At 41.0% G+C, this 21,609-nt stretch overlaps 1 protein-coding gene across 3 annotated transcripts in view; it reads right to left on the bottom strand.

Annotated features, from left to right (window-relative positions):
* The window catches only part of LOC311005019 (hyccin 2), a 40,548-nt gene that overhangs the window by 12,001 nt on the left and 6,938 nt on the right, over nt 1-21,609 (bottom strand). For all 3 annotated transcript variants that reach the window (XM_083997291.1, XM_083997290.1, XM_083997292.1), the window contains 7 exons: nt 15,712-15,797; nt 10,942-11,019; nt 8,568-8,669; nt 6,981-7,160; nt 4,995-5,075; nt 1,982-2,097; nt 402-497 (listed from right to left, as the gene is read on the bottom strand). In XM_083997291.1, coding sequence (XP_083853417.1) covers nt 402-497; nt 1,982-2,097; nt 4,995-5,075; nt 6,981-7,160; nt 8,568-8,669; nt 10,942-10,992 — 626 coding nt within the window. In that variant the 5' untranslated portion in view covers nt 10,993-11,019; nt 15,712-15,797. The remainder of the gene's footprint in view (nt 1-401; nt 498-1,981; nt 2,098-4,994; nt 5,076-6,980; nt 7,161-8,567; nt 8,670-10,941; nt 11,020-15,711; nt 15,798-21,609) is intronic.

The raw sequence follows: 21,609 nt of genomic DNA, 5'->3' as shown, positions 1-21,609 counted from the left end.
CCGTCTGCAGATCCTGTTCACTGTCTCATAGTGTGAATTCCACATCGATTCTCTCCCCTAACCCTGGGGTTTCCAAGGCAGACAGACTAAGACAGGTATCCAGCTGTGATGCTTTCATTTGGCCAATCACACACACAACTGAGATCTAATGAAATCGCTATAATAAAATCCTCCTGCAAAGAGGACGGTCGGTATCGAGGTTAGCGTATAGCCACAGGGTAGGGGAGGGGATTTAATCCTCGTTTCAGGAGAGCGTGTAATGAAGGTAGATGAAGGGAGAGGGAGGTCACTAATTGTGTACTAAAAGGACAAAACTGTGGGCAAAAGGGCAAAATAAAAAGAGAAAGAAAATAAAAAATAGACAAATGTGCTTCCTACTTGTGTTTTTTTTTTTTTCTCACCTTGAGCTCATTCTGCAGACTGACTGATAGGAAGATAGGGGCATGTAGACCACAGCAGAGTTGTAGCACAGCATGAGGAAACACAGCACTTCAAACCTGAGAACCATTAAACACAACAATACACTCTTATTATGGTCCAATTAAATATTTTAAGAAAGAAATTTAAAAAGTGAAGATTTCATTAACCCAATATCAGTTGAATCTCAGCTTGTCTACTTTTGTTTACAACATTTTCTAACATTTTGTTTTTGACACCTTTACTGGAGACAATTACACAGACTTCATCAGGCAATTTATCAGCTCTGTGAACTGTTAAATAGCCTGATAAGCACACTGCTTACATCGCAAGCTTCGTCCATTGTAAGCGATTTCACTGTATGTTAGAGGCATAACCTAATATACTGCAGTAATCATCTCAACACACACCATGTCAATACTGCAGGTCCACCTCAATGCAGAGGGTCAACCTGCACGTGTAAAGGCCATATTGACCATGTGTGCCGAAGGAGGTAAAAGAAATGGCCCTGGCTGCATATTATCAGGAGCTCTGGGCTTTCTCCTAAGGCCCAGCCACAGAAATAGATTTCCTGATAAACTGCGAGGCCTGGCTCCGATGAAATCCATTCAGGATATTTATGATGCTCTACAGTATGTTCATTGTAGCCGAGGGGCCTTGATGCTCCGGAGAAAACACACAGGATGACCAGCGTTATCTGTCCTGCCCTTTTGTTATCAGCTCTGGTAGTATAGATGTACATCTGCCTCTGCATGTGTCACTACAAACAAACTAATGTACAAGAGTGCAACGCTGCTCATTTCAGTGCCACTGAAAAAAAGAGAAGTCTGGCAGGATTCCCGCATGCTTCACTGCTATGCTAATATTATCATTCATCTACAGCAACAGAGAATATGCGAGAGCCAAAAAAGCTTTCAGGCTTGCCGAGTCTGGCCAGAGGGGGCTAAATGAGAGTGCAAGGTTATGCTTTGATCATCTTAAAAGGTGTTTTCCATCTCACAGGAAAGGACTTGTTGTAAGGTGAGATAATATTATTTTTCTTAAATGAGAATTCCCACCTTGTGGTTGTATACCTGCCTCCACCAAAACACCTTTTCTGTTCTTGAGATATCGCCTTCTCACAGGAAAAAGTTTTATATGATTATGTAACTTTTACTTTTGACCACTGATATCTATCCAGAGTCCTGGTGAAAGTTTGTGCCAAAATTTGAAGAAGTTCCCTCAAAGTATTACGGACATATTGTCCAGGGATGAGACAGACGGACAACGTACAGACAACATGAAAGCAGAACATCCCTGACTCTGACAGTCATTGCTGTAGAGGCATAAAAAACTGGATTGTACTGTATTTAAAGTTGGATTCAGTCTGCTGACGCCACGTAGATGATTGGCTAACAGCGCCTCCTCTTCTTTTTCCAAAAACCGAGCCGGTTGTCATCCTCTGTTAACTCCCTCTAGACTTTGCAAACGCCTCCGACCTGCTGTGATTTAATCTCTGCTGTGTGTGTGTGTGTGTCTAATTACTCCCTCTCTGATAGCAGCTGGTTGAGTCAGAGAGCCATACCTGTTCTGAGCTGTGAAGGTCTCTCTCTGAGGGTGGAGGCCGCTGTACACCACTCGGATCAGGTCATGTTGACAGAGAGCTCCCTCTGTCAGCGCTATGGACCCCAGACTAGAGGGCTACACACACACACAGACACACACACACACACACAAAAGATAAAACAAAGATGATTAAACAGTTGCTCACAACGTTGGCTTTTACACGTCAGTGAACGAGATGACGTGCCCTTCAGACTGGTTAATTGAGAAACTGGGGCCTGGGCTGTGCTCGCATGGAGAGCTGCTGTGATTAGTGTTTGTTTGTTTATTACAGTGAAATGAGATTACAGCTGGACCTCTGCCAAACTCACACCTTTGACCGGATCACTGTACCTGGCAGCACTTGACTTCTTTTCTGTCAGGCTCATTCATCTGCTTCCAAACTTGGGAACAGAGAGATTTTAGTTGATAAATTGCTGACTGTACAAAACCTACACTGAAATCCATGTGTTAAAAATTCTCTCCGTCTCTCCTGCAAATTCCTTCATGCAACATTAAACCCAGGATTTATGCACTACAGTGCTCCCGTTCAACTGCTTAATCTGTGTTTCTATTTGAGTCTCTCCGCTTTCTTAAAAATACTGACACCTCAGAGTTTCATGCAGTGTTTTATGACTCTAAGATCACCTCCACTAACATTATAAAAAGCAATTCACCTTTATGAACCTAAACATTCATCTTGTGGCAAAGAGTCAAGGTGTTAATTATGGATGTTTCAAACTAATTTCTCTAAAAATTAACACATCTAAATATAGAAAACTCAACTGGTGGAAATGTATTTCGAAACAGTCTGCATACAGTCTTATTTTCATGTAGATCAAAACCTTGCCCAAGATGTTATTCCACTTTCCATCTAGCTGATTTACAACATCTTGACATTAGCGTGGGGAGAGGGGGCTGCTTTCTCTGTAAAAGACCTTAACTGTAAACTACTGTTGTACATTCATATTATACGAATAAGTAAATCAACCAACTATCTCTGGTGAAGTGATGAGTGAGGATAGCAATGTTTAATGTTTATTTGAGTAGTCACGCACATCCCATCAAATGACAGTTTTTATTTCATCATCAATGACCTAAAGTTTAACTGATCATGAGACACACAAACACTTCTGCTTAAAATATCATAGATAACCTATCCTGATTGAATCATAAGAAAACTGTCACCTGATCTTCATCATAGTAATATATATATTTTATGCATCAATAGCTCAGTCCCTTCAGTTCCATCATCTCTGTATACTGATTTTTATTATATGATGTGGCAAAAATGAATCTCTTACTTCGCTGAGTAAACCAGAAAGAGGAAGAGAGACAGGTAATGACTGATCTAAATTTATGTCCAAGTGAGAATATGTCACAAGGCCACTTCATTCTCGTGGTGTTCAGAGCAAAAATCTCCCCTAAATTGAATTGATATTCTGTCCTAAGTATCTTGGGCAGAGGAGGGGAGGATGGATTAATTCAAAAAGAGACTGGAGTGTATGCTAATGCTGCAGGCCTGGGGATAAGGCCATGTGACGTGCAAAGCTGTACTACAGCCTAGGAAGCTTGTTGTGATTCATGCACACACACACACACACACACACACACATACACACTCACACACGAACGCACGAACGCACACACACTCATACACACACTCCTCCTGTCTCCCTGCTTTCTTTATTCTCTCAGCATGGAGGAAAGAGCCTCTCAAGCTTGTAATTACAGCGATAAATCGCCTACAGCACACACTGTCGTCTCATCAACCAACACACACACACAGAGGACCCGACTGAAGGCCGTCGTAGTGTATGAAAATATCCAGCACACTCTGCTCTGTTTTCAGGTAGCAGGATTTAAAAAAAAAAAAAAAAAAAAAAAAAAAGACACTGTGTCGTTGTGACCTGACTAAATGGTCCTAGGTCAGCATGTCCTGTTGGGCACCTTGCTAATGAATTCCAGCTCAACACAACAGTCAATACTGTGCCCTGTTTTAGTAGTCAGGTCAGAGGATTGAGAATGACTAAAACTAAATGAGTGAAACTGATTTGAACACCAAAGTGTTACGTCCTTTTTAAAACAGAAAAACATCACAGAGAACAGATACGTATGGGTTAAAGTTACGTTTCAAAATGCAAGGATTGTTCTGTTTCCTGCTCTGGACGACTTTTATGTTATATTTATATTTTTATATTTTCAGAATTAGATGAAGATGAAGAGGAAAAGTGTCCCTGGCAGAGTGGGAGGTGAGGTGTTAATATGCTCAAAACTAGAGTTGGTGTGGGGATGTATGCACCTCCACTAACCAGTCAGTACAGTTTACACCCACGTCTGTCCAGCCTCAAATGATACATGCAAATAAAGTCAAAGAGGAATTTATTAAGAGTTAATCTGTACTGTAGTATTATCAGGATGTCAGTTCTTTAGTTGTGGCCAAAAACATGTCTTATGAGGTTGCATTGTTTGTGACCTTTGAGCATTCATCCAATCCAAGTAAACCTTGTCCAAACTGAGATAAGATTACTATTGTCTCCGGCTCCGACTGTTGCCACAGCAGAGGCATAACTAAATGGCAGCACTAAAATGGGTGATGAAAAGCTGGCTGTCATAGAGAGTGGTGAAATGTTTACTCATAGACATCTATAGTACAGCTTTCGGTTTTACAAACAATTAGAAATTAAAGGAACAGTATGAAAAGCTACCCCCAGCCGGAAGCATATGGACACCCACTAATGGATGAGCCCTGGAGGTGAGGTTAATGAAAATGGACGTCCAAGTGTTGGACACTGAAGTGTCATCTTCCAAACAGACACTTCAATAAGTCCCTGGGCACCTCCCATAGTCAGATGAAAGGAGGCAAATGGAGGAGACAAGGAGGCAGGAGCAGCAATAAAGACTGAAAAAGGCAGGAAGGGTAAAAAAAAAAAAGGGTGCACTGGGGAGGGAGGTGCGGTGACAACATCGATTGCTAGGACAGCCGGGCATCCTACCTCATGATATATCGATGGTTTGGACAGAGATGGGATTGTGAAGGACAGGAGCTTGCTGTTGCCATCTTTGTCCACAATCTCCTGCAAAATCCAAAGATAAGGAGAGACAGAAAGCTGTGTCATAAAGGGAAGGGACAACAGTCGGGTATAAAACGGCATAAAGACATAAAGACTTCTAACCCAGTGGTGAAAACATTTAGCAGCACACAGATAACAACTGCTGTACTGTCCACTGTCCCTCTCACTGCTGCTGCATGTTATTGACTCTGACAGATTGAAAGTCACTGCCAGCACCATCACTACTCAATTCCAATTTCACACTGTGATACGTAATGAATGCGTCCCTGAAAATTATGCCATTTCTAAAAGTAATGCCTGATTATCTCCACCAGTCTAAATGATAATCAAGTGCATTCAAAGAGATAATGCAGCCGAGCATTTTTCATTTGGCACAAAGCACTTGTTGTTCCTGCTCTTTGCTCTGTAAAGCAATGACGTGCTGAGGAGGATTCAAGTGGTGTGTAAAAGTCATCAAAGCAATTGTTTCGACTGCCATGTGAGGCAGACACTTAACTGATTGAGAGACAGCGTTATTTGTGTTTTCTCTGAGCACAACATTCTTCAGCTCTATCTCTGTAATTTATGGCAGTCGTGGCGGGTGGGGGAGCTTTTGTTATATCATCAAATATGGATAAATGTGCTTTAACTGAAATTGTTTTTGTTTTTTTTTAACATGGGCTGCAGTGACCACAGTTTGTTTTCTGGCTGTTCAGGGCCAATACAACTAAATGAATGCAATGTGGAAAATAAATATACTGTATCAGTTTATCTATTACTCCCTCCGAGCATCCATGATTTGGGTTTTGAAATGTGCTACCAAAAAAGGGTTTTTATCCCTTTTTATCTCCTATTCTCTCTAACATTCACCGTTCTCTTGGTTGAAGTCGTGTCCTGCCCTTCAGTGGGAAACTGCATGTCTCTGAATATCTGATGGGACTGTTGAGAGCAAAGCTGTTTATCAGAGTTCAGTTGCCAGTGACCAAAGGCAAGAGAGGGCAATGACAACGGACTGTATATGTGTGTCTGGGGGAGTAGTATGGATACGGAGGGATAAATTATGCATGGATATACCTTCAGCCGTGCCAGCTGACATGGAGCTCTTTCTATTGATATCTCTAGCTCTTAGCCCATTTCCCCAAGGGTGTTTCCTGGTGATGTAATCTATCCTGGGTCTATCCATTAACTGGGCTTTTCCCCTGCAGATTGACTTTCTTGTCAACAGGCAAGCAGCCTCACTAATGCTCCACCTGTGTTACGTCTAAACATATAACCAGTGATTTGCATATTAACGCTCCTCACAGCCTTCCTCATAGTTGTATAAACAAATGACTTCCTGTATTCATAACGCCTGGTAACAACTTACATCATGCAAACTATTGAGCAAATCTTAAATTATGACATGAATGCACCTGATGAGTAGGAGAACAAGTTGCAACAGTTTGGACAAAAAACAAGGTCCTCTTTGTCAGCTGAGAGCAACAAAGCCAAAGCCACGCCATCCCAGTTAGCCAATAGTCGGGTCATGTGCTATAAGAGTTAAGTGCAGTGAAAGGAATTTGAACATTGTGATCATTGCTGCTGCTCATTTGCGCTCAATATGATAGTGCTATCAACAGGAGCTGAATGATTCTCCTAATCTTTGTTTCTCTGCAGGACAATACTCCATCAGAACGGGGGGAAATACTCGTTTGCTTTTTGTTTACTGATGATTTATTAATGACAGCTTCTTTTCTGCAGTCCCCGAACAGTTGTCATTTTGCCTCTCTCTTGGTAAAATAAAGATGTAAACTGGCAAACAAAAAATTACCTCATTGCTCGCACATTTAAAATTCAAAAGGCAAAACCCTCTAAAAGGTCATGCCTTTGCCCCTCACCACCACCACCACCACCACCACCACCACCACACCCACAAGGGCCGACACCCACCAGGTTATAGATGCCCAGCAGGAGGGCTTCAATGCAGCCATTGCTCTGGCGATCTCTGCTGGCTGTAACACGCAGATATACCCACACCAGCTCGGGCAGGAACTGCAGGGTGAAGCGTCGGAGGCGGTCTTCAGAGCTCCGGTACAGCTCGAACAGCTGGTGGCACACAGGCTCCAGAAGCTGCAGCAGGAAATATGTAAATGCAAAGCAGCACAGGTAAGACACATTCATGGAAAATGAAACACAGTTATTAGGTTGTTCTAATGAGGTTATGATCAAAACTGGATTTGAAAATGTAAAGTAACGTTTCTGTATATTCAGATTAAAAACGCTCCAAGTCATTTTTATCGTCATTCTACAAGCGTAAGTTTGACCTACATAACCAAGAACTGGCATCTTTATGTTGTATGGGGAAAAATCAACATGAACATATGCTTTTGGTGATAAAAAGTTAGAAAAAACAAAAGTGCTGGATGATGCCAAGATGTAACAGTGTAAATCCTGTTTTCTCTCGTATGCTGAGTGTTTTTCAGGAGGACATTAAGATAGGATTCGTGCTTTACAGCTCTTATTTCAAAACACGAATGGATCTCAGCCTGATCGTAACAGGAAGAGACAGGCGGTTGGAAGGAAAGTTTTGCCGTTCAGTAGTGGGAGACGCGCAAGAGCAGGGGGGATAAATCACTACAATGAGAGTCTGGTCAGATGTTGTCTCAGGGGAGCCAGCTGAGCCGATGTGTTTACACTGTCCAGGGGTCAGTGAAGTGAGTGCCCACACAGCACTGCTCTTGTGTGCGTGTTGTACTGTGGCTACGCCTGGAATATGCAGCAACTCATCGATGAATTTTTGGCAGAGGGGTTTTGGTCTGCCGCATCAGTCAAGTATGACTCCCTCTCTGTCACACAAACACACACACAAGCCCTCTCCTGGATCGCTTGTCCAGTCATTAATAAGGTTGTGCAGTCAGATTGACAACGCTAATGGAATTTAGATCCCCGGTTGCTTGACACCAAAATTCAACCATGAAAGAGCGAGGAAAAGAGTGGGGAAAGAGAATTGGAGGCACCAACTGTATCATTAGAGTGAAATTAAAGTCCCGTCTCACTGAGTGCCTCAGGCCTTTGCTCGAAAATTGTGTCATTAGGTCCTTTAAAGAGAATATACTGGCTTAACCCTGCTGGTATTGTGCTGCTTGTGCGCTGCAGTTGTGCCCGATAACAACCCGAGTTTGTGCGTTGTGAGTACAGTATAGTATCTGTTTGCATCTATGCACATAGCTTCACCAGTGTGGGCAGCAGATGTTCCAGTTTTTTTTTATAGGGTTGTGTGTGTGTGTTTGTATAGGGAACACTGTGTGCACTCTCACAGGTGATGTGGCCAGTACTGGCACTGTGCCGCTTCATCGCATTCTCCCAGAGAGGTGTGTGCTTGTTTTTCAATGTGTACACGACACAGCTGTGTGTCAGTTTCTTTTTCACTGCAAACTGAAGCTAGTATATCGTGCGAGTCTCACCAGCAACACATTTACTTTGAGCTAAAAACAGTCTGGGACCGGGATGTAAGTGTGTGTGTGCCCTGTGTATCACCTCATTGTTGGGGTCCTGAATGACTCTGTAGAGCGCCGGCACCAGGGACTTCTTTAGATGAAGACTGCCGGCGTAGCTGGGGATGTGGGTTTCCGGTAAGGACTGAAGCAAAAAGAGAAAGAATAGTTTGGTGAGATGTATGTATTTTTGCAACTCGTCAACAGCAGAGTAAATAATCTGCTTCCTGTTTACACTGGCTCGCACATGCCCAGTGGATGTGGCTGCTCAGGTCTGTATCGGGCGTGTCCTGGTGTGGAGCACGTACGGAGATCGACTCTGATAAGAAGCAAAGATGGTTTTCTGGACTGAAATGTTTCATGTTGACCTGCATAAATTTCACTTCAATATAGTTTTATATTGAAGTAGTAGTGTGAATGTGGCCTGAAAACACCTGCGAACGAGTCAGTTGCACATTCCTCCACCAACAGCCGCCCAAACACAGCATCTTTCTGTCTATTGGTAGCCATCAGGCGTCAGTCAGCCCACAAATAACCCACACGCAAATGACACAAGTGCACACACCCATATGTGTTGTTCACAACAGATATTCTGACATGCCATAGCACGAAAATCACAGGTCTTTCTCAAAACAGTAATAATGGCGCTGTTCTAGTTGACTGAATTTACTTTATAACTCATTTTATTACTCATACCTGTACTTTTCCCGCTGTAACATGCCAAAACCTTGCTATTAAAACACCATCCTCTCTTAGGCACAGCCAAATGCATTCTGGAAAATGTGGGCAAATGCCTAGCTGGGAAAATCAATACGGCAGGTTCAGTGAAAGTGGACACAAAGGAATCGCACAATAACTTTTTGAAGGCACACAAGAGTGATGATATCTGACCGGTTCTTTAAATGGTCAAGATTGTGTGTTTGTCTGGAGATGACATGGGGGGCTGAAATCCCCTCTCAGCACAGCCTCAGTGTGGTCACTTTGAGGACAGAACACAATGTCCCTGGTCTGCACCACTCACACCATGAGTCATACCAATCCATTTCCCTCACTATTCATCATACTCCCTCCTATCTCTTTAACAATTTTGTGCTATCATCTGCCACCACTCCCTTCATCACACACACACACACACACACATCATTTTTAAATACTTCATGTGCAGTGGCCATTTCAGTCGGACTTGACTGAAGGCAGCTTTCATTAGCCTGGCCTGTGTGCTGTCATGCTTACACCTGATGTCCACAGGGTGCAGCTGCAGGAAGTTCAGCAGTTATAATGCTGCCAATCTTTATGTTTACACCCGATGTATACACTTTCTCACCTGCCTTACGATTGGTAGGGTAACAGATACTTTGTATCTCTGCCTCTCTTCTTTAGCTCACTACCTGAACGGAAATACTATTCCTGTCCTGCTTCACACTCTAAAAGAAAATGTTACATATCATTAGATATTACATTCATCTCATTTCTTTAAAAGATCAGCATTTATTTACATTCACAAGTTAAATTTCATAATTTAGACATGCAAGCTTCTTAGTCAAAACCAGACCCAGTGCGTGAAGGCAGCACAGAGAGAAAAGAGCTGCTCATGTATCCAGCTGACATTAGAGGTGAGGCCCGTCAGAGTCCTGTACTTCCTCATATCTAAATCAACATTGTCTTGTTTGCCTGCACTTTATCATGTTGTGTGATATGTGGTGATGGTGAACATCGAGCGAGATGTGTTCTTGATTTACAACTGGGGAGTGCCTTTAATAAATGTGCCAGAATTAGGAACAGTCAAGTGTTGTTACAATCTTTTTTTTTTTTTAAGTTTCAACCTACATGATGGTGCGTTTCACATATCATTGATTTTCAGTCATGAGAAAGTGAAATGGACTCTGCATTACCACGTTTGTCAGTTTCATCCAAGTTAGACACAGCAATGATTTACACGGCGTACAGGAATAAAGGGATTAGTGAAATTGGCCTGTGTGTAAAGCCTGTTCACACTTTTTACATGCCTGCAAGCAAAAGCAAGTTCCCATTAAAGCATGATGGAGATTTTGATAAGGACGGTTAAGCGTGTCTACTTTTTAAACTGAAGCTCTAAAAATGCTTTAGGTACAGTTCATGTGTAGCCTGAGCCTGAAAAGGACAAAGTACAAACAGATTACAGCGATGAGAGCAGAGCTGACCCTGAGTGTTAACTGTCCTAAAACGATTTTACATGGTATTTAAATGTACAAAGGACTGAAATATTGAAGAGGTGACATGCACGCACTTGCACACTCCACACTCTTCTTGATTGTTCTTGTCAAACCCCACGGTGTGTGGTTTCTGCAGGAAAAAAAAAGAAGCCTCCAACAATGTCTCCCAGGGACACATTTCCCCGACATGAGTCACCATGAACAACAACAGAGCGGAGACTTTACCTTGAATTCTGAGAGCCATTCTTCGACAACACCGCGTTCTGAACCCAGCATCTTCCTCAGAGACCCCCCCTCAGCTGCCTGGTGAACAAAGAGAGACAGAGGACAAGGAGGGGAGATGAAGATATGGTGAAATAAAAGGCCAGCAGAGGCTTAGAGAGAAGGAGAGGACACATGGCAGCCATTCACAGCGAGCACATCAGCTCACAACCTGTCCTTGCAACGACATGAAGAACCGCACAAGTGTTTTTCCATGTTTGAGCCTATTTACGTCACAGCACATATACTTCACTTTAACGTTAACCATTTACCAAAGAAACCCAAGTTGTTTCTATGTCAGAATGGGTCTACTGAATATATGCACCCTTTTTTTCTCTTCAGTTTATATTGGAATGCAAATAACATGCAGGTACTTGAAACTTGCTCGGTATTCACAGTGAACAGTCGGTTAACGTTTGAAATGTATGCAGGTCAAAGCACAGGCTGAGTTCCTGTGCGGCAAGACAACAGGCAAACATATAAGGTCTGATAATAGAGACGGACGAGACGGCTCAGCTGTATTTCATGTCACATCTTTCAGGCTTGGTTTTTTTTTTGTTTTTTTTTGTTTACATTTTTCGCCGTTGACCCTTGGCCCGGTTTGCTACAACTTTACCGTGAATCTCCCACCCCATAGTGTAATGTTGCATCAAATATGACAAATACAAATTTTGATTCTCAACATTTTGAGGTATAGAAACCAATGCCTGCCTGGAAAGCAGTAAATGGACAAATGAAAAAAAAAAAAAACCACTTCACAAACAACACATGTATGGTCATTCACTGCCTCTGAATGTGGAGGCTATGACGCTGGCCACACTATTGCATAACAGTTGACTTCAGTGACCCTACCTGTCACCACAGATGTGAAGACATGGAAATCAACAGCCACAGACAAGTCAGCAAAAGACCAGTCCTACAGTGTTGCAAACAGTTTTCTTCTGTCTTTTGCTTTACAATGGCGATGGCAATGCTTAGATCTGAATTCGTTCAATGTTTATATCCAATTTTCATAATCATAATATATTAAGAGCACTGAGTTACAAAATAACAAAAGACAAATCTACTCTGATCTCAATCTGCAGGCTCCCAGTTCGCCCTGATCCTGTAACAAGTCAATTTTCAATATTAATCATCCCATAGAGGGTTTGCTTAGAATGAGAGAAGGTGAATGAATAAGGTTAAAAGCAAGAACCGGGTCTATGTAGACCACGTTTTGTCATCATCCCTTCTGGCTTGATGAAAAACTTTTATACAGCTGGAGAATTTACACCCTGGAAGCTGCTATTGAAGTCTTTCACAGCATCTTCACATAACTGGCCTTTATTGAAAATCCTTTCAGATGAATAGAAACCCTGACTCAAACCTTGACAAGTGGTGAATGAGTCATTGGTCACAAGTCTTTCTGAGAGCATGAGCCAACAATTAACACAACGTCCATCCTCCCCATGTTCCACACCTTGTCTGAGAAAATACTTGAAGTTTGTGCGGTTGTTAAAAAAAAAAGAAAGAATAACAAAACACTCTTTGAAAGTGTGTTCATCAGACATGAGTGTGGTTTCTTACGTCAGTCATCTATGTTGAAATACAACAGCACTTGAGCCTTTCGTCTGAGGGGGTGCAGGGACTGTGTGGCCCATAAGCTTATTGTGGTTTTGACTTGATGGGATTATGGATTAGGACTAACTCAATAAATTCAATGTGGGAAGATCCCACTTAACATTCCAGGCTGCAGCCTGTGCTGGTTGGCTGTAAGGTTTCCTTCTGCAGCCAGCACTCTGATACTGTTATCTGCACACTCAAACGCTCAAACACTCAAACTTTATGCATGCCGTCACATGGTAATTATAAAGTTGCCATAATGATGTCACAATCTAAAATCTGACCAATTTAATCTTCAGCCTGCCTCACGTGCGCTTCCACAGCACGCAATGTTGCAAAAAAGAGTCATAAATAAACTCAGAGCGCTTTATATCTAGGTCAGCGTCCTTCGTTAACTTTCTGATATGTGCAAGTTAAGAGCACTGAACTCAGACCAGGCAGATTACTTTTTCTCTTCCAAACCAGCTGTCTGTGTAGAGGCGTTTGGAACTGTTGAGACTCAAAAGAAAAAGTCGGTGTGTGCAAAATTGGGAATATGCACACACACACAGACCGTCAGATTTAGCACGCACTGCTTGTAAGATGTTGACACACTGTTCCTTTTTATAAGCCCTGAACAGTGTCAAACTGTGTGCATGTGCATGTACGCAGTCCTAATGCTCTCTGCCACAGTAAACCATAATGTCGACACACCCCTATTTAATCTTCTCTGGTGCACCCAAATCATTACAGGCCAGGATATTAGCACAAACTGAACGCCCTCTCTGGATTTACACATCTGTTTTCTAATATTTTACAGTTTACAGAATACAACATGATACAAATCACACAGAGAATCCATAATGACTGTATGTCAGACCTGAGCAGAAATTTCACATGTATTAAAGAATTAAAGGTCCATAAAAATATTCAGTATTCAATTTGAATCCTTGTATTATATATATCATCCAAACAACTGATCAGTTAGTAAATAAAGCACTGGACTTTCCTAAACTTACTTTCAATACAAATTTAGTTGATATGCTTTGGGTTTCACCTCATGAAACATGCTTAACTACTTGTCGGGCTGTCATTCTCATCTTCAGCTTTTCCAATTAAGTCGAAACTAATCATAAACAACACTTAATTCAGACACTATACTGCCTTTATACTGTACAAAATGTATTCTAAATGACTGTCCTCTGCATCATTTCAGAAGCCCTCCAGTATTTTCACACCAGCATTTGGAGGTTACCATGTCACAGAAATCCAAACTAAAACGATGCATGACGCCCTGAATGGTGCAGATAAGCCTGCAAATGTTATAAAACAGGCTTAGGGGAGCAAGATATCAGATTTGATGTTGGGTAGGAGGAGACAGTGATCGTGTTCACTGCTCAGAGCCGATGATGATCTGAAAGAGTGGAATCTCTTTGTGTGAGCACACGCTCTCAATCTGTGTGAAGGGAAAAGCTCCATTAAGTAAGCTTGTTCAGCTCTTCATGATGGGCTGACTCATTCATTTCCTCTGGCTTGTCAAACTGTCAAAAACTCACTGAAGTAAAATTCACCATCGGTGGGGCAGGCTTATCTGTTGCCATGGGAACAGAAGTCAAGTGACTTTCAACGCAATGACAAATATTTACCAACAAGAAATGCAGATTTTGTAAGAACAATTTAGATTATATTGCTCTCAGAGCCCTCTATAAATCAGGAGGAAACGTCTTAACTGAGAGCGTATTTTTGTTTGGTGGCTTTTTTTGTTTGTTTGACTGTATGAAGTAGATATAAGAGTGAACAAAAACATAAAACCACAGGAAATCAACCCAACAAATTTGTGCTGCTGAATAAAATACATCTGCAAAGTGCTTAAGCTTAATGAAAACATCTGTAAATGCAACATTAAGGAAACTAGATCTAATTGCTTTACAGTTGTGTATGTCCCTGCCAGTCAAGCAGCAGGAAACACAATCACAATCTCTTCTACTGCCCATTAATTACAGCACTGAATTATGACAAGCAGCGGTTTAAAAAAAAAAATCAAAATCAAAATCAGTTCCTTGGAGTCGGTGTGACCATTTGTACCAGATCTCAGATCTGGAATCTAAAATCAAATGTGCTATACAGTATGTTGGGCTCATGAATAGGATTTTTTTTCATAACTGAAAATTACAACAATTCAATGTAGCCTACTGTATGGGTTCTGAGAGTACCATAAATCTACCAAACAAATATAACAAATAAATAATGCATATGAAAACGTACACATTAAGAAAACTTGGTCCATATCATAAATATTCCAAAAAGTGGTATTTTTACACCATGCTATTTTAATCAGTGTGTAAAATGTAATAAGAAGGAGTGGCTGACAATGTTCAGTGTCCACCTGTGTGATGCCATTCTGGACAACAAAGTTTAAAACAGAAAGAACAACAAAGAAATGTATGACAGAAGTTTTACCACCTCATAAAATCTGGTTTAAAAAAACAAACAAACAAAAAACACAACGAGGGAGTTGAAAATATGTGTACCTTCTACCTCAGCAGCTCACATGTTTAATATTATGATGTACATTCCCTCATGATGTTATAGTCACCATTGCTGCTCTGATCCTCTTGATTCCAGGAGTTTCAACTCAACCTTTTTTATACAGTCTATGGTCATGAGGGGGAACTGTGCAAGTCTGGTCGCTTTTCCGCTGTTCTAACCATCCTCCTGGCATTTGTTTTCAATGTAGTGGGTAATAAAGCAAACCATGGAGCAGTGTGTTATTTATCATAAATGCGTTACGATGTGTATATTTGTGTAGTCTTATCTGTCGTAAAAAAGAGATTTAGGGTTACAGGGCGGTTTAAGTTGTGGTGCCACCGAGACAAGAGCTGGGATACCGGGGCGGCAGCAATGATCTTTACTCTACAAGTCATTTATTTAACCATCACAATTACTCTGATGCTGTTTAATTAAGGTAAAAATGTAGCATAGTTACAGTAAGTAACAATCTTGCATAGTTCCTCTTTAACTGATATTTTTTTCCACAGTAAAAGGCTACTTGAAAAATAAAAGTTGTATTGACATTATTGTTTGCTGAGTTTCATTTATTGCATAACAACATTCAGCACATGGAAAAAAAAACAGTTAACCCATTATTCTTACCTCAGTATCCCAGAACTCAGATCTCCACTGGGAGAGGCAAATGGTTCTCCGCAGTGTCACACATCTGTCACTCACTTGAGGGTCACCTGCAACAACAGGGAAAATTTGATCAATCGATCAGATCACCATAGGAAGAACTGTGCTCAAGAAAACCAGGTCTATGTAGACCACATGCTGTGATCATCCCTTCTGGCTTGATGAAAAACCTTTATGCAGTTGGAGAATTTACACTGTGGAAGCTGCTATTGAAGTCTTTCACAGCATCTTCACATAACTGGCCTTTATTGTAAATCCTTTCAGATGAATAGAAACCCTGACTCAAACCTTGACAAGTGGTGAATGAGTCATGGTCACATTACAAAGTCTTTCTGAGAGCATGAGCCAACAATTAACACAACGTCCATCCTCCCCATGTTCCACACCTTGTCTGAGAAAATACTTGAAATTTGTGCGGTAAAATCACCATAGGATCACAATAGGAAGAACTGTGCTGAAGAAGAAAAAAAAAGATTCACTTTTTTTTTCAGTTGTTAATGCTAATGTTAGCTCCTTTAAATGATTGATTAATTATCAAAATAGGTTCTTTTTTTCTTTTTTTGGCTAAATAATAGTTTAATTGTAGCTGTTCTAAAGACAAATAACTTTGAAAGGAATCACAAATACATTTCCAAGTGTTTCAAGGAAAGGCTCTGAATCAATCTTACATTGTTGAGAGAGGAAACTGTACTGGCAAGAAACAACACAACACATAATCAGTCAAGACAATGAACAAAGCAGCTGACCACATGGAGATTTAGTGACCAACAGATGGTTGTGACAACAGCATGACCCTCCACTGCATATCTAGTTGAAACATTATAAACATGGAGTAGAGAGGCCTCTAACAGGCACACAAAATGCAAACATATAACATGACGTTCATGTTTCATAGTGGAAACTGTGCATTCTTCTAGGTTTTTACAAACACTTAATTTAAAAGGTTATTTTGAGTCATGGCGCAAGAAGTACATTTTCAAGTTCCCTATTGTTGCATAGCAACAGTCAGCCGGGCAACTTGTTGTCCTTGGCGGCTAAAAATGCATCTTGAGGATCCACACACCCATAGTATTTACTGTATTTGGCAGAATGAATCAAGGTTTCAGTGACACAGTAGCAGACGGCGGTGTAGAGAGGCCGCTCTGCACTGCTGCGTGTCCCTGAGAGGCAGACGGCACCACATCACAGTGCTGCATTTAATGTTCGGCATTTCCAACAAACCCTTGTGTTTACCTGAAGGACGCTCACATTAGCAATTCATCCATCACGGTGTCACGACAACTACCATGCAAAAGTCTTATCTTTCTAAGAGATTATGTGTTTACCCTCCCAATTGAAACCTGCAAAGACGCCATTTATTTTCATTTGCCAGATAAAGCCTACCGTACTCCTTGTGTGACTCATAAAAAGCAAGGGTAACAATGGCCTGGGTTTAGTTGAGTGAAGACAGCAAAGGGAGGGACCATGAATAAATAATACAGCACCAACAAAATCAGCATTTTGAATAGATTGCATCCTGCCAGATGACAGAATGATGTCACGTAATAATAAGGTTGGAAAGGGAAATGTTTTTAATTGTGTAAAACAAGCTAACACAATAGCTGCCTGCCTCTTCATGTGATTAACCTCATTACTGAATCTAATTCACTCTATATGATAGAAATGATATTATATTCCTACCTTATGGTGGGCCTGTGACATACAGTGGGGAAGTATAAACATGGATATCTTTCCATGCAGTTTATATCATAGTAGACCTGCCTTGAACGTCTCTGGGTATATTACGGCACTGTGAGCAACACTGCAACTAAATGAAGTGGACTGCCTAATGGCAACACTAGATTTTGATATGATATGTAATGAAGTCCAATGGAGCTGAGGACAGACATACAGTACTATTCAATTCTTTTGTTATCAGCTGATTTATATGATATGGATATGATTAACTCTGCTATGCTAACACTAGCACATGAAGCTAAAGTTTCAGATCTTGTCCAAACTGCATGGTAACCTACACTATACTGTATATGACAGCCAACAGACAATATATGGTATAAAGGATTTTTCTTCATTTATTTTATAAGCTTTGTTGCACGTGGACTGATGTGATAACTGCAAGAACATCTATAACAATTGATTTCACTTTATCTTATATAATAATATATTGATATTTTTCATATTATTTTACAATAAATGTATATGCTTTATTGGGATGTAAATGTATTTTTGTTTTGACTTATCTATTCACTAGTATACAGATTCCCAAAAACCACAGAGCTGCCATAAAGCTATTGTAAGACAAAGACATGTAGCATAACAATGAGAGGAATGAAAATCTGTTCTGGTTACAACAATGCATCATCAGCTGGAGCTGTACTGAGCAACTTCAGTGTAATTCCTCCCCACTCTGCACTCATGTGATTTCAGTTTTTGCATGTAGCGACAACAGTGCTCTCCAGCCAGCCGTCACTGTTGGCTAAATATGTTATACACCTAATGAGGCCTGGTGGACGACAATAAGCAAACATTCCTTTAAGGGCCGTTCTTCCTCTATGCGGGACCTCCTCATTGTCCTGTGGCGGGGCTCATGAGGGAATAGGAGAGTGCCACCCCTTCCTGTTTACGGCACTTCAAACCCCAAATCACAATGACATTGCTAGCATGGCTGCTAAATGATGCACAAAGCTGTAACAAAGTCAATGAGTGTAGTTTGTGCAATCAGTTTCAAGACAGAGCGGTTAACACATAATGCACAATGTTCCTTTGAATTTGAAGTCAGGCGATTGGCGTGGCTTTCCAAGATCATCAAGGAAACAAGATCACATAATTATTGGAGCCAGTGCTGACGCTTTCTCGTCGCAGCAGTAGGATTAAGGCTAGTTTTAGCTTGGTGGCCTTAATAGACATAAGACTATCTGCATGGAGCTAAATGTTAATGTCAGCATGCTCATAATGACATTTAAACATGCTAATGTTTAATAGATTAAATTACCACCTTGGAAACTAGCATTAGCTATAATCTCTGTATGCACAACATAAGTCACATTGACTTGTTTGTAACGAGTGGAAGTATGTTAACCTGCATTGTCTCTATCAAACCAACTAAATTCAATTCAATTCAATTCAATTCAATTCAATGTCCCAGGTTCGTCAACAGTTGGTCGCTAACCAAAGTATTACCAATGCTAAATAAAATGCTTTTGGTTCATGGAAGTTGTTGCAACTGAGTCAATCATTGGAAATATTTAACCAAAACATCTGAACTTCATCGTGGTGCTAGGGTAGATGTCAGGGAAACACCAAATTCATCATGAGTGACAGACAGCGCAACAAGTTGTAAGCTGTAAGCTAAGTAAGTTTCTTCTATTCAATGTGTGTTCAATTTGAATTATAATTTTTAACAAACATGTCATGATACAAGTCGAATTAACAGGTTGTAATTATTTTTCCTTTCTCAGTTGTTACACACTATGCATTTCTTTGCTGATGATGTTGTGATGATGCTGATGCTGAAATAGTGCTGCCTTTCACAAGACCATCAACTAATACATGGCTGAGAGAATAGGGTCAGTGGCAGTGAGCTGTAGTGTCGTGTTAACACTGACTGTTTACTCCGCACACTGGCTAACTGTTACCTGCCAGGCGCCCCGGCAGTCTCATGACTCATTAAGTAGCTACTGTATTTGCTAGCTAAGTTGGTCATTGAGAAATTCCTTCATACAATCAGCCCAGTCAGAGCTCAAATCCAAAACAACAACAAAAGCTTAACATGTTGAATGCTGGGGCAAGAGTGCTGTGTGTGTGTGTATATATGTGTGTGCGCCATTTATCCACTCTCACTCATGGAAGGCTTTAACCACTTCTGTCCTCTGCAAACAGCTGCCAAGACATCCAGGGCCAGCAACAGCTGCAGCATGCTGATCAACATGCGGTGCAACTCCTTAAACAAGCACTACAAGCATGCTAATCAAGTCAGCTCAGTCACGCCTATGGAAATCCCACACCGCTGTGTCTTTACCTTACTGTCAGTGTAACTTATCCTCTTACAGTGGAGATTGGTTGTACATTACAGTAGGTGGCAATTGGCAAACTACACCACGCCAAGCGATACTCTACAACTGACCATTAAAAACAATATCTATATTTTCTATCCACTTAATTGCTGTAGTATTGTCTCTATAGAGTACTGAATGCAGGGATCCCTCAAGCACTTAACAATACTCATCTTCTGTACAGACAGATGACTCATACGAGTATCTGTGACTAAGTGACTCATTAAACCAGTGTAAACAAATGCAAGGTTAAAACCCTGCAAAGTACAGAGACCCTCTCTTATCCGCTGCTGCACCCAGAGCCACAGCAGGGGAGAGGTGATGGACCTGAAGATTTAACTTGTTAACTGGTTCCGACTGACATTAAACTTGTATAACTTCCTTTTTTGGGACACAATTGTTGGCAGGGAAATTATGTTGTTTTGCTTTCTGAATGAATCACTGAGTAACAGCTGTCAGGAACTGCCTTTAACGCCATGGAAACAATTAGCGCCCCCATTGAACATTGCTGTAGTTGCTACGTGGTGGAAAGGAAACAAACCATCAATTTATTTCCCCATAAAAGAGTATCAGAAATTGAACAGCCTTGGCTGTACATGTGTCAGTTGCAGACGTTATTCTATGGGTGAGGGTTCACAGCACCCATCCAGGCAAAGCTAAATGTAGCAACATTTGCAAAAACAGAACAGGAGGACAGTGGGGCATTGTTATAATAAATGTAAGCGTTGCAGCAGCATTATTTATAACTCTGATGACTCGGTGGAACATTTTTTAGTATAAAAAATGTCCTTAACACACAGCAAGAGACTGTTATTGTGTGCTGCTGTAGACCTGTAAACAAGTGGGATGATCACACCACGAGATCACCTCATCTGCACCAACACTGAAATAAACAAAAGTTCAAATCAACTTGCAACTCCACATGAACTGGTAGCTGTAATCAAAACTTTTTGTGAGTAAAGTTATCACTTTCGCACATTGTTGTGCTATTAACTCAGTGAGAGGATTTGGCAGCAGGACTGAAGGGAGTCAAAACTAAACGGATTTCATTCCCAGTTGCTTCAGCAAAGCAGGGGGCAGATTGTTTGTGGGGCAGACAAAAGCGAGTACTGTAACATGGACAGTAAAGCTGACAAAACAGGTTTAAAGATTGAAGGCTACTTAACTTTTATTATATGATTTTTCTTCCACATGTAAAACCAACGGGGTAAAGTCGGTGAAAAAGCGCAAGTGAGATCACTTTGTTGCATTTCATCAAGGAAAGAAAGAAAATAACTCAATATTAGCACAGGGCACATGTGCTGTATGTGTGTTTGTCTGTCTCAACTTCTCCTCTCTGCCCTAAATGAGCAGTGCCAGGTTTCAACAGTCCAACACTGGGGATTTTTCAAGGTCAGCTTAGCTCAATCAGCCATGAATTATTGAGCTTGAGCAAGTTCTGTCTCTGTTCTGTTTGCGCCACCTCTGACGCTGTCCCTCTATCTTCATGTTTGGTCCCGGTGACCATAACAAAATGAATATCCAACAACGATGGCAATGACATTTAGTGGTCCCTGTTGGGAAATATTCCTCCTTGCTTTCAACTTCAGCAGGAAGTTCAAAGCACAGGGTCAAATACAGACCAGGAGGAATACAGTGTTGCTCAAAGCCACAATGTATTCTATATGAATACAATTTAGCATCATTTAAGACTATGTAATTGAAAAACAATTATACAGATGGGTCTAGAGGGTTTTAATAGTCAGGTTTCAAAGGTTAAGGCAGTTTCAAAACCACTGTGAGATTTGTTTTAGTCAGCTGGCAGAATTTT

This window comes from Trachurus trachurus (genome assembly GCF_905171665.1).
Source record: "Trachurus trachurus genome assembly, chromosome: 21".
In the NCBI taxonomy this organism is placed as follows: domain Eukaryota; kingdom Metazoa; phylum Chordata; class Actinopteri; order Carangiformes; family Carangidae; genus Trachurus; species Trachurus trachurus.
Note: the sequence above shows the minus strand (reverse complement) of the source record. Positions and strands in the feature narration are given on the sequence as shown.